Below are 13948 nucleotides of genomic sequence, written 5' to 3'. Positions count from 1 at the left end.
CCAGTTTAACAAGTGAATTTAAAAGTGCGAAACAAACCCATCAAATCAAGGATTCATCCATTATTTCTTTTCCGCGTTTCACTAGCAACCATCAATATTGATCGCTTGTTACTAGAATACAGCTTCATGTCTAATACATGTTTACATGACTACCTCCGCAACAGCATCAACACATGGTAGGCAAACAAAAGTGCAGAATCCATGAGTTATGAGAAAGGAAGTGGGGAGGGGAGGGGAGGGGTAAGGGGGTACATGTACGTAAAACCACCCCCTTCTAAAATTTCAGAATTTCTGGCGGTACATCATCGTTTGGCTGGCAGAAAGGTGCTAGCAGACGCATATGCCATAAAGTATATATACAGTCAAACCTGTCTGTAAAGCGACCGCCCAAGGGAAACACAACAAGTGGTCTTTGTAGCCAGGTTCCTTTAGTACATGTTTCAATGAGAAACCATTTTCAAGGGAAACAAGAAATGTGGTTTTTGTAGACAGGTGGTCACTAAAGCAGGTTTGACTGTATTTGTTAAAGGGAAAGTCCACCCCCAAAATAAGTTTGTTTCGATAGAGGCAGAATAATAAGAAAATCAGGTGAGTGAAATTTTGAGCAAATTCTGAATGAAAATAAGAAAGTTATGAATTATTGAAGTTGTGATCAATCAAATACAAATTGGCAACTCTGTGACTTATTATACGAGCTCTCCTTCATTTGCTTTGTGCATAATATTCCATAAAATCATGTTTTCTTCGTTATTGATGATGGAATATATATTTGTTCCTTGCAGGGGGAGTATAGAAACATATTTGCAATTATTATATTTAGGGTGCATGTATGGTTGAAATTTTTCTTGAGGGAAAATGAAAATTTTAGATTTTTTTAGTACTGAGCAAATGGAAGTTGAGCTCGCATGATACGTCATAGAGTTGCCAATTTGTGTTTGATTGATCACAACTTCAAAAATCCTAACTTCCTTATTTTTAATCGGAATTTGCTCAAACTTTCACTGACTTGTTTCTCTCATTTTTCTACTCCTATTAAAACTAACTTAATTTCAGGGTGGACTTCCCCTTTAACTTCCTTCGATGGTGTTGGTTGCTCTATACAAGTTGAACCATTTTTAAACGTGCCTACCGGTAATACAGGGTTTTCCTTTTTTAAGTTTTTAAGTCTATTTTAAAAAAAGGGAAATGGATCGTAAATTTGTAACTACCTAATTTGAGTAGATTCATACCACATACAGTTAAGCAAAAAGCGCGATACACTAACACCCTTCTGTCAGCGGCACGACTATATTGTGTTATTGGCAAATCTGAATTTTTTGTGCACCTTTGCTGAAAAATTGGACTATCTGAGGACCTCTCCATTTTTTGTATTGCTTGCTCAAATACTTCTACCTCATTTAACAGTAAATGGTTCAACATCCTAGCTTGTATTTGTTCAAGCAGCATCCCTAGGAGAATTGTATAAATATGAAATGATCGTATGATCAACTTCTTTTGTAGTATTGGCAGAATGACAAATAGTCAGCTCTCGTGTTGGCATGGTTTGCAATAACAAAAATACACGTGAGCACATTTCCTTTGTTCGTTAATGGTGATGAGTACCTTGTGTGGTTTAAAGGTAGAGATCGAGACTTAAAATAAAACTCTTTAAAGATAAATTAAGTTGAGCTCTGGTCATGCGGAAGAACAAAAATGTCTGGAGGAGATTCGAAAAGGCTGATCAAGTACCACATAAATATAATATTGGTGTATGATAACTGAAGGTTTTTGAATCATCGACATGATAAGAAATTGGCCCAGTTTTCCTGAAAGTCACATGAACTGTACAGAGGAATGTGTATATGGTAGTACACAAACTGTTGGCATTTTTAGCTGTTGCTTGTCATAATTCGAATATGAGGGTATGGTATTGAAAGAGTCATATCCTTTTCAGGGGACATTATAATTTTCAATCAATCAATCAATCAATCAATTAATTAATTAATCTATTAGTCAATTAATCAATCAATCACCTGACCCTTTAAACATGAACTATATGTGATATAGACTTCCCAGATTTCAATACATAATGTACATGTTTACAGTTGTTAGAATGTATGTAGGGGCAACCAGACAATGGCTTGGCGTTGCTAAGCAATTACATATACATGTTTCATGGAAATATTACAATGTTTGCGCAACGTTGTCATAGACTAATCAAACTCATAAAGGGTTTAACCAATATTCACATTGATTGGAAAATCAATGAAGAAAAGGAGTACTGTACATGCATGAATCGATCTGAATGGGTTGGGTTTCACGACCCAATTAACTGGTGTATGTACTGTAGGTTATTGCTTTATCAAGATGCCATTATAGCTAAAGTTCTAAAGAAACATTGTCCACTCTTAAATGAATAATCGTACATTATGTGACTATGTTATGTATAAACATCGGCCTAACTAATCGGTGCAAATTTTGCATTGTCATGATCATGCTTTCATTGGATGTTAATGTCTGATAAACCTTGTTTATACTAAAATAAATCATCTTACAATGTGTGCATAAATGTGATTTGTATGACCATTTGCTTTATTAACAGGTGTAGGTATTGCGTCAGAATGAAGACATAAAAGATTTACTTCCTATGAAACAACTACTTTTAATTCACACTGAAATAAATAATTCTGTAATATGTAAATATACTACCCGGTATGTACAGTGTAATGTATGCAAATTGGCCTAATTAACACCATAAACCTTGTTCATACTGCATTAAATAATCTTACAATATAAACATGTAAGTATAAGGAATAGCCAACATAACCTGTGCAATCGTTGCTTCATCATGATCAAGCCAATTTAAGATGTAAATTAATAAATAAACCTACATCGTGTGAATATATACACTAAAGTATGAATATGGCTTTATAATTACCGGTAATTAGATCATTTTTCAAATTTCAGCTGATGGCTCGATAAGACTGTAGTATTGGCATTTGATTGATCTACATACATTGTATTAAAAGTAAGTCCATGAAGTTGGTTTTAAGAAAAAGCAGAAAATGAAAGAATTAGATCAGTGAAAGTGTCAGCAAAATCCCAAAATAGATAAACAATAAAAGTCATTCACTTATGAAATTATCTGTATCATATGAACTAGGGCAAGCAGTCCTTCCTTGTCTTTTGACTCCTGATAATACAACCTATACGTCAGAGGCGTTAATGAGGAAGGTAAACCCATCTTTTGTTGTCCAATTAAGAGAGTTGTTCGCTCTCAAACATCATGCATTGTACAAGGTAGCAAAGATTTTCACTTAGGCATCACTAGGCACAACAGAACAATAGGCCTGTTTTCATCAGCTTGAGTTAGCCAAATAACTTGCTATTTTTGACTCAGGATATTATCCTGAAGCTCGAAATTGTGTCCTCGCCAGACCGATCCGCTCATCACAAACTAGCTCGGATGGGCGCAAATAGCAGGATATTTTGGAAAGAAGACCAAGATTTCTCGGGATATTTTCTAAGGATATTTTCTTGACCAAATATCCCGCTGATTGCAACTGCAGGCTGATGAAGACGCAAATTAAATGGCTAATTTGCAAGCGGGATAGTTGAAATAGCTGGTTGTTTGGCAAACTCGAGCTGATGAAGCCAGGCCTATTGTTTTGTATGGCCCTTGCAAGGATGTTACCAAGGGAATAACTAATACTGTTGGGAACACCTTTCTTCTGAGCACATAATTAATTTTCCTTTCAGATACATTGTATGTAAGTATATGCACGTGACTATTTTCGGTAGCACAGGGTGGATTCAGCGTGTGAAGAGGCACCTGCGTCATATGAGGGGGGGGGGCAGACTTATTAGGGCTGGGGGGAGGGGGGTTAAATACAACAGAATAAGGTCATTAGTGAAGGCAGGAGGTTGAGGGGTGGGGGTGGGGGCATCATCTTCTTTGCACAATGTCTGCCCCCCCCCCCTCTCCCTATCGTTTCTCTCCGTTTCCCTTCTTCTTTATTCCTTCTATTTTTATATGCCATTCAAAGATGGGGCACATACATGCAGTGTGCCCCTCAGTAGCTTTGCACAAGAATAAATGCAGACAAATCAACCCATGACTACGTCTTTCAGATGGTGACGTCAAATGACTTTGACTTCTACTTCTATTCTGCTACTTGTCAAAGCCTGCTCAACATCTAGACAAGGCTACTTGAGTTAATGTTCATGCAGGCCTTAATAACAAATTGTTTTTGTCTCTACACGTATACTTCTAAGATTCCTGACAGCCTCCTGTTGTAATTTGTTTTATAATTATTTTATTCAAATATTATTCTGAGTGTTGTAAGACTTACCTATTTTTGTATCTTTCTCTGCATCTTTCTTCTCCTCTCCGTTCTCTACTATCGCTTCCTTGGGTGAAGAATCTGAAAAATATTCAATAAGAAATTGTTTGTACATATAGGTCTCTAATAGTTTCACAAGTGTGTACCTAGTTTACTCTGGCCACTAATGCATGCATTCAATCCTATGCTATGCCCCCCCCCCCCTCTCTCTCTCTCTCTCTCTCTCTCTATCTCTTGCTTCTTTCTCTCTTCTCTCTCTCTGTTTCTCTGTCCTTCTCTTTCTCTCTCTCTCTCTCTCTCTTTTTACTATTTTCTTTCTCTCTTTTTACATCTGCCACCATCTCTTTATTTCTACATATCCATTTCATAGTACTGAGTACAATGTTCTCCAATCTGGATTTCAATTTTTGGCATTCTTCATCATGGCACTCTTCAAATGAAGCTACCACACATAACAATTTCATACCATTTTTATGTCATTAATCATAAGTTCAAAACCACATACAAGTGACAAAAATGTAGATGCACATCTATGCACATACAATGTCTCTAACTTTAAGAGTATGTGTGCAAGCAAACACTCGTTCTCATGATCACCACTTGAGCAACACATTAAACATAACTTTCTTCCAATCATTCTAAGGAGCCTTATCATCAAATAGAAGATAAGATGGTGGAATTATAATCAAATAAAAAACTACCAGTAATTAAATTATCTTGATTGGTTTCAACTTGAACCCCTAATCGATTAGTGGGGGAAAGCAAACAGCTTTTTCGCCGCCTAGCAGTCCAAACATCAACACATTACTTAGCCACAACACAAAGCAGCATCATGACCAGAATGCTTGCTAGACATTGACCCCCGTTGCCTAGCAACCATTTTGTTATTAATTCAAAACATAGCAACTGATTGGCCAAACTCGCTGTTTTTCTGGGGTAAGAACCAAGAGATGGAGTTCTCACTCCGTCTTGGTATGCATAGTCTTGTCAGGGGGTGCATATAGGAGGTCTAGTCATTGCTTTGTTTTCCATCAGAATTTAGATTTGATGGCTTTGCACTTTAATACCAACAAAGATGGAGGTGCGTGCCGGTGCCTGGGCAACACCTTGGAGTCGAGTATATTAGCAGAGGCAGACAGGCTTAACTCCATCATCAATACAATATCTCATTATGATTCATTTAAAATATAGTACTATTTTGATAAATTTTAGAGATGGAATGTTATTATCTTTGCAGGAAGAATTTAGAATCCATGATCTACATGTTCAGTTATCAACTAAATTATTTATACCCTTTGTACATTTGATATTTAAGTCTTTTTTGTAAATCTAGAATGAAAGAGGGACTGGTTGAATTAGGTTGACTGATAAACATCCATTTCTTCAATATATGCAAAACTTAGGACCCAGACCCGAATATTGACCTCCGACCTAAATTCACTGAATTTGAGCAAAACAGGGGTTTCCCTTTCGCAACTACCGGTTCCTCTATTTATTACCATCTGGAGGTTATTTTTATCCTCTCAGCGTGGTGTAAAGTGGTATCATTTTCCTCCCATACCCCCTTGGTTGATAAAATATGACCGCTTACAAATATTATGATTGGTAATGAAACTATGAAGGCCTACTGGATTTCCTAATGTATTCTACATGTACACCTGTACTTACCGCTTAATAATCACCAACGTACTTTTGGAAATGTTGCATAAAACTTGCTATACATGTACCTATAAATATCAGTTTCGAAATAACAGAGGAACTTGTTTTCCGAAATGATTTTCGTGAATGATTCAACTATAATTTCATTCTCAAATTGGCACTTATTTGGGCTTACATTTATGTTTAGTTTCAACCCTTATTCCTTGTTAGAAAGGGAGGAAAAAGGAATATTAGGCCTAAAATGAGCTGTTCATTGTACGAGTGCAATGAAAGTATGAATGTGTAAAAAAAGTATTTACAAATCTTAAATTGTGCGTAGTCCCATATACATCTTTCTGTGTACAGTGCTTGTAACTTTACCAAGACTGGGCCAAATTTCTTATCATTTTGATGATTCCAGAACCTTGCAGTACACACCAATACTTATATGCTAGATGATCAACCTTTTCTGATCGATTCCACATTTCTTTCACAACGCAATCGCATGACCAGAACTGATCTTTATCTTTAAGAGTTGATCAGTTTAGGATTAAATATTTCCAACAGAGGTTGCTAATGGAACAAACTTAATTATGAAAACAAATTTGATTCTAAAGCTCACGGCCCGTTTTTATGGGTTCCCACTACTCGATCAACCATCCCTTTAAACAACAAAAATAAATACATGAGGTAAATAGAAAATATCTCTTTCCTGCATGAGTTTAATGCCTATACAGTGTACATCTGTGGGTTTTAAATCCTTCTTTTTTCACCCAGTGGTTGTTTGTGCACCTTGAACACATCACACTGATGCGATATAAATAAGACGTCTTATTGGTCGTCATGGCAACATAACCAGAGGGGAGTGAATAGTTGTATAGCTCTGTCTGTTGATAAAAACCATAAAATAACCTCTTAGGCGATTGCTCTTATGTAATAGCCGAGTGCAGTTGTTGCTTTGACTAGCGTAGTCTACTGCAATGTTTACAAGTTGTGTACATGTTCCATACATTGTAGCTCTGGCCGTTGATAACCATAAAATAGGCTCTGATGTGGTTGCTCTTGAGCGATAGCCGAGTGTTAATTTGAAAAAACCACAGCCTACGCAATGTTTACAAGTTACATGTTCATGTGACCTTACATTATGTATAGCTAAGAAAATACGAAAGAAGGAGCAGTTTATGGAGGAATGGAGAAAATGAGGAACGGAGAAAAGGAGAAAAGGAAAAAGAGGGAGAGCACATATGTGTTATAAAAGGAAAGGGGGGATAATTCAGTAAAAGGGAAAGGGAATGAGGAGAGATAGAACAGAGGGAAAAGAAGAGAAAGTGGTAAGACAGGGAGAATCTAGGATGAATGGATATGAAAGAGACAGAGAGAAGAAAGGAGTGAACAAAGGAGAAAGGATAGAATGAACGAAAAAGCTAGAAGAGAGAGAGAGAGATAAGGAGCAAAAGAATGAGAGAGCAAAAGAATGAAAAAAGGAATTGTTCAATGTTCATGCATATACAGTAAAAATATACACTCTAAAAAAAATTGAGTGATCACGGACGTCACTCCTCTGGAGAGTGAAAATATAGTGAAAATAGAGTGAACATTCACTCTTTTCTTCTTAGAGAGCACTCTAAAATCAACCGATTTTCACTCCTAAACAAGTGATCACGGACGTCACTCCTAAGAAAGTGAAAATAGAGTGAAAATTCACTCTTTTTTTTTAAGAGAGTAGAAAATCCGAGAAGGAGACCTGGATGAATAGCTGGGAAAGATAAATGGGAAAGAGAGAGAGAGAGAGAGAAAGAAATGAAAAAGGGAGACAGAAATTTATGGGGAAGATACAGAGAAATAGAGAGGACATGTATGCATTAGTGACTTATATTAGGATTGCAATCTAGACAGCTCTACATGTATGGATGTAGTGTGTCTAGTGTACTTAGTCTACTTTTTCAAGTTCCTGCACACAAAGCCCTTGTGCCTTGTGGCCCTTGTTAGTAACTATTTTGAGACCAATTGGTACTGGAACATACATGTATGGATAAAAGACAAAATGAGCATTAATGGACCAATCAAATTGAGAATCAGGCTAAATAAAATAGTCCTCCAGGAATTGGACAGACAGAGCAATGGACTACAATGTAAATGAAACATCTGACAAAAATAATGATTTTGACCTCATACTCTCTTTAAAAAAAAGAGTGAATTTTCACTCTATTTTCACTTTCTTGGGAGTGACGTCCGTGATCACTTGTTTAGGAGTGAAAATCGATTGATTTTAGAGTGCTCTCTAAGAAGAAAAGAGTGAATGTTCACTCTATTTTCACTACATTTTCACTCTCCAGAGGAGTGACGTCCGTGATCACTCGATTTTTTTTAGAGAGTAGAACGTAGGCAAAATGGGTATAGACACAAACAATGGAACTACCGGTAGACCAAATGAGGAAAGGATGAATAAGCATTTGACCAAATGACAGTTAATTGCAGCAATAAAGGCAATAATGATTAGGTCCTATGCCAAGATTTAAGTAGGCTTCATGTAACTACGACAAAGCCATAAAATCAGACTTTGGCCCTAAACTGCAAACAGCATAATCGCGTTTCCATGGACACAATTAAACAACTGCTGAGAGATACAGCTACAGTGCTAATATCATCAAGTAATGGCGTTCTTTATGCCTACACATATTGTATACCTATTGTTTGTGTGTGACATGGTTTCAGTAAAATTTTCATTTAATCTTGAAGAATACTTCATGAAAAAGACTAAACTCATTTATTTTCAAATACTGCTAGAAATTAACATAAAACCATAATTATAAGGCCAGTCTTGAATATTGGCATGATATTACAAGTAATGTATTTTAAAAGGCAATTGTATCTCGCTCATTCAAATGATTGGCAATTTACAAATCACACCCAATTCCAAATCCCTGACAGTGCTATGTGAAACATGAGAGTGCATCTATACATATTCCTGGAATATATACACTTCAAATTTCACTGACAGGTTTCACCAATTAAGAGCCGTCAAAATCGGATAAAGAGTAGGAGATTAAAGCACCTGTCAAAACTGTTACTGCACTTTTCATTTTGTTTTCTCTTTTAACAAATTTCTCAACTGTCACTTATTCTAATCTTTCTTTACACCTCCCTTACACTTTGACATGATCCAACTTTAGAAAGCATCAAGAATAATGCCTTATTACTGCCAACAAAGCCAACTGTCACTTATTCTAATCTATCTTTACATGTCCCTTTGAATTTGATGTGATCCAACTTAAGAAAGCATCAAGAACAATGCTTAATTATAGCCAACAAAGTCATGCTAAACAAGCCTAACCGCAAAGTCGCCACAAGAACATATATTTCCTGGCTTGATCTTAATATTAGGATGACATCCAAAGAAAAGCTCTTCAAAGATGGATACACAACAATAGCTGCACTGGGGGACTCGTTTCCTCGGCAACGGGTGCAGTCAAGGGGCTCATCGAACAAAAGATTTCTACCGTGTATCAACATGGAAAGGGGCTCTTATCCTCCAGTAACTACAATAAATGAAAACATCACAGGTATTGTTGAAGCGGGCGGCCAATCCCTGTAGGCCTCATTAGGCCTGTCTCCATCAGCTGGAGTTTGCCAAATAACCCGCTATTTTTAACTTTCCAGATCGCAAATTAGCCAGTTAATTAGCGTCTTCATCATCCCGCAGTTGCAATTATTGGGACATTTGGTCGAGAAAATATCCTGAGAAATCTTGGTCTTGTTTCCAAAATATCCTGCTATTTAACAATAATAATAGTGGGTTCTTGTATAGCGCTCATGTCTGTCAAATTTGACACTCCTGGCGCTCCCGATTCAATGCTTAAAAGCTTTAAAGCAAGACAAAAAACAGGCTAATTTGGGCTCGTTCTTAGCTAGTTTTTTATGAGAGTATCGGTCTAGTGAAGACGCAATTTTGAGCTTCGGGATTGTCTTCTTAGTCTGGAAATAGCGGGTTATATAATTGGCAAACTCGAGCTGATGAAGACAGGCCTATGCTATTATCTCTTGAGTGAGTTGTTTTGATTATCCTTATATAGAATAAGGCTATTCATCAGGATCATGACACAATGACAGAGAAAGGTGGTCAACAAAACCACCAAACTTGCTTTGGTGACCATGTGTAAACATACCACCCTGTAAGGAAGACCATTATATTTTCCCCCCTTGAATAGACTTGACACATGTATCTTTAAAGATCGCCTGCCTTTAAAGGTCAATTTTCTTGTCTCTCTTGAGTGGTCTTTATTTAACTGTACAAATGTTGCTGACAGAAGCAACAAAATGTACACAAAAGTGAAAAAAGCAGTTTAGATTTAGAATCCTTAAAAAAAATTTAAAAAATACTAATAATGTACAAAATCCCTCAGGAAGAAGTCTCTTTTAATTTTATAGAAAAAACTATTAAAAAAAGTACTTGTTCAACATTTATATATGCCTATCCATATACTGGTATATATTTTTTCTGTAACTATGATAATTAATCTCAATTTTTAACTATCATTTTATTAAGCCAGTGTAATAATATGATTGCAGGACCCTCAGGGAGAAACAGTAGGGTATTGACTATTGATAGTGATGAGGCTACGCTGGGCAAATAATACAGTGTACATATCATCTTTATTTTATCATCATCGACAATTCAACATTATCATCATTATCATTATTATCATTTTAATCTCATTAAGGACATGCACTGCCATGACCAATTTAATTTAGTATGGTATGTATAAGACTAGGACTTTGGTATGAAAGATGGTTCCTTTCTCTTTGATGTTGCCTTTTTACAACTTTAGAGGGCCATTTACCAACAGTCCTGCCTCTGCTCTGCCCCTTCCCCTTCCACACTTACAGCCCCCCCCCCTTTTTTTTGGTGGTTTTTAGTAAGGAATAATGATTGTCACTTCCTCAATTCAAAATAAAGACTTGTGCTAGAATATGATATTGATCAGAGTAATCATACACTCACACTTTACTTCAAAAAAGCAAACAAATTAAGTCTTTAAATTTAAAGATGCAAGGATCAATAAAAGACTTTATTAGTCAAAAGTAAGAATGGAATCAGTCTAAATTGCAATAAGAATAAAATCATGGTGTGGCGCCTTAGGTGAATGATAATAAATCTGGAAGACAAATTATCTAAACTGAAAGACTACACCATCAATGAAACACTTTAGGAGTCAAAAGTAAGAAAGGCATTGGTCAAAATAGAATCACTGTTTGGTGTCTATAGGGTCGCTGGGCAATGCAAGAAATCCTTTTATGCCATTGTATTTATTCAAGAGAAGAGTTTTGGTTACGTTGCAGTTGTGTACACGTTAATCGATGTAAGCATTGATTGAAATGCCAGGAGGGGATTGCTCTCTTTTTGTTTACAATAAGCTATTGATTTGCTTTCTGATGACCATCGAAATGATGTCTGCCACGTGAGTACCTCTTTGAGTCAAGATGAAAAGTCAGGCAGAAGAAGTTAAATATCAATACAGGTCGAAACCTTGCAGTCTAGCTGATTGCTTGATGTACATTTAACCTTAAAATTTGTTGTCTTGTATTGTTTGCTAAGATTGTATAACTGCAGTTATGTATGTCAGATTACAATTTACAAATGTTTGCAAAAGTAGAAGGACCCATTAGAAATGAGAAAAACGTGATGAAAAATCTGAAGAAGAGCTAAAGACATTTTCAACAATTTTTCAACTATGAAGGAGTATTGTACTTGTACATTGTATGTAAAGCGTACATATACAACTCGGCAGGGCTATATTGAAATATATTGCAAAAAATTTGCAATATGTGGACATTAAGAAGTGTGTAACATTTCATCACTAGTAAAGTTAGTTAAGCAATAAGCAATATCTTTTATCACTGGTAGGGCCTAATGAATACGACTATGAAAATAAAAACGGTGGTGATGATAATGATGATGATGATGATGATGATGATGATGATGATGATGATGATGACAATGATGATGATGACAATGATGATGATGATGATGACAATGATGATGATGGGGGGTAAAATAATGTTGAATAGTATTCTACATTTATTTAAAATGTAAGTAATTTAAAGGGAAAAGAAATAGTTCCAGAAGAAAATGTGCAATTTCAGCAAGAGCATGTACGGTACGCTTTATCATCATAATGTACTACTATTAGTAGTACTAACATTCTTTTTACATATTGCACATCCAAGTCCCCTCTTTCGGTTGTCTCTCACTTTTCTAATTCCACTTCATCGTATTTGGCTCGGTCAGTCAACTCAATTAATGTTAAAAATCTTCAGTGAAGTTTAAGTTCAAACCTCAAACATTATCAAAGTGAATCTGCATCTCCATAACCTCGTAACATACCTGTATTCTGCTGATCCTCTATATGTTTATTGCTATCTTGTGGTTCCTGTGTGGTTTTATCGGGTCCGTTCATAACTTTACCGGGTTGCTCTCCCGTTTGATGATTGTTCGTGTCCGCTGACGGACCTGTCTGATTCTCCACCGCCGTCGAACCCTTGCTATTTCCACAACCCATTTTCGCTCTAAGTTTTTTCACAAGTTATACAAAAATAAATTCCACAGTATTCCTCAAACTACGTCCCGTCCAAGTTCCTTATAATTTTCGCTCGGTCTTCTGGCTGGAATTACGTAGAAAATACAATTTTCCGGCAGTAAACAGAGTCAAATTTCTGAACTTCTCAAAACTAAACGGACTGTAATTTGACACCGGTTCACCGCTAAGATGTATACGAAGCGTGCATGTGTATAACGTTTAAAGAATTCACCTGTCGCTGTGTGTTCTCGATCTCGCATTAGTTGTTTGTGGGCGGAGCCTAGGAAGTATCTATAGCGACGAATGGGAGAAATGCGATTAAAGTGCTTAGCACTTAGCTACGCTGATAAAGAATTTAATTCCCCCAAAATAAACACTGCCCTTGAATGTTGACGTTTGTTAGTTAGGGGAGAAAACATGTTTTTATGTGATGTTTGCAAAATGTGTAACTTTGTAGCGATAATAATTCAACAGAAACAAAAACGGATAACTTCGGTAACTGGCTTAGATTTGAAGCAGAAATACAAAGACGAATGATGAATCTCTTTACTTTAGACGAAAAAGAAAGCTGAGATTTTTTCTCTCAATGGTTTCGATTACATAATAATGGGGAGTATGTGAAATGAAATGAGAACTCTCCTTTTATGTTTTTCCCAAACAACGTTGTTTTTTCGTGGAAGGCAGAAAATTGAGATATTGCGTTTTGAAACAAAACTTAATCACTCTCATTTCTCTCGTATACTTGTTCTCTACCCCCTCCCCCTGTTCTCCTTCGTTCATATCTGTATTTCTCCGATCCTTGTCTACTTTTTCTCATGTCCTTGTACTACACTCTAGCTTTGTTGCACATTGCTCTAAACGCATACGTTGCTATGTTGGTTGGATGCTTCTCAAATAAAGATTATCATTTCCTGACTGATGAAGCCCTATGACCGAAAATTCAAAGTTTTACTACTCTACAATAAATCGTGTATCTATTTATTTTCAACTTATATATATAAATATATCAAGATAACGTTTGAAAATTTTGATCAATCTGCTTATTCGAGAGTACTGTGACTTTTTTGTTTTGGTTTGGTTTCACACAATATAGGAATAAAGTTCACGTGCAAATAAGGGAATATATTAGGCCTTTCCAACAAAAGAGAGTAAATGATCCCTAACAAAAAAATTGAATATTTTAATGTAACTTTTGCAAAGTTGTATATATAAAAAAAAAAAAAAAAAAAACAAGCCTTAGGAACAACGAAGGCGCTGGTATTAAGTGATATATTCCATGAAACAAAGCAAAAATCAAATTCACTTTTATAGATCACAGCCTGATTTGTTTGCTATATTTCTTTAAGTCCATATAGAATGTAAGTTACAACATTGTTTGTTTCCTTGTAGATTTACGTTTTAGGCTCGTGC

At 36.1% G+C, this 13948-nt stretch overlaps 1 protein-coding gene across 6 annotated transcripts in view; it reads right to left on the bottom strand.

The window, feature by feature from the left end:
* The window catches only part of LOC591840 (brain acid soluble protein 1), a 29335-nt gene extending 16562 nt beyond the window's left edge, over window positions 1-12773 (bottom strand). For 4 of the 6 annotated variants that reach the window (XM_030983091.1, XM_030983093.1, XM_030983092.1 and 1 more), the window contains exons 1-2: window positions 12346-12773; window positions 4332-4403 (exon numbers count right to left, since the gene is read on the bottom strand). In XM_030983091.1, the coding sequence (XP_030838951.1) occupies window positions 4332-4403; window positions 12346-12520 (247 nt within the window). In that variant the 5' untranslated portion in view covers window positions 12521-12773. The remainder of the gene's footprint in view (window positions 1-4331; window positions 4404-12345) is intronic. The other 2 variants (XM_030983095.1, XM_003730164.3) reach the window with 2 other exon arrangements.
* Window positions 12774-13948: the final 1175 nt, after the last annotated feature.

The sequence above is a fragment of the Strongylocentrotus purpuratus genome, unplaced genomic scaffold (genome assembly GCF_000002235.5).
Source record: "Strongylocentrotus purpuratus isolate Spur 01 unplaced genomic scaffold, Spur_5.0 spur5_scaffold_13, whole genome shotgun sequence".
Taxonomy (NCBI): domain Eukaryota; kingdom Metazoa; phylum Echinodermata; class Echinoidea; order Camarodonta; family Strongylocentrotidae; genus Strongylocentrotus; species Strongylocentrotus purpuratus.
Note: the sequence above shows the minus strand (reverse complement) of the source record. Positions and strands in the feature narration are given on the sequence as shown.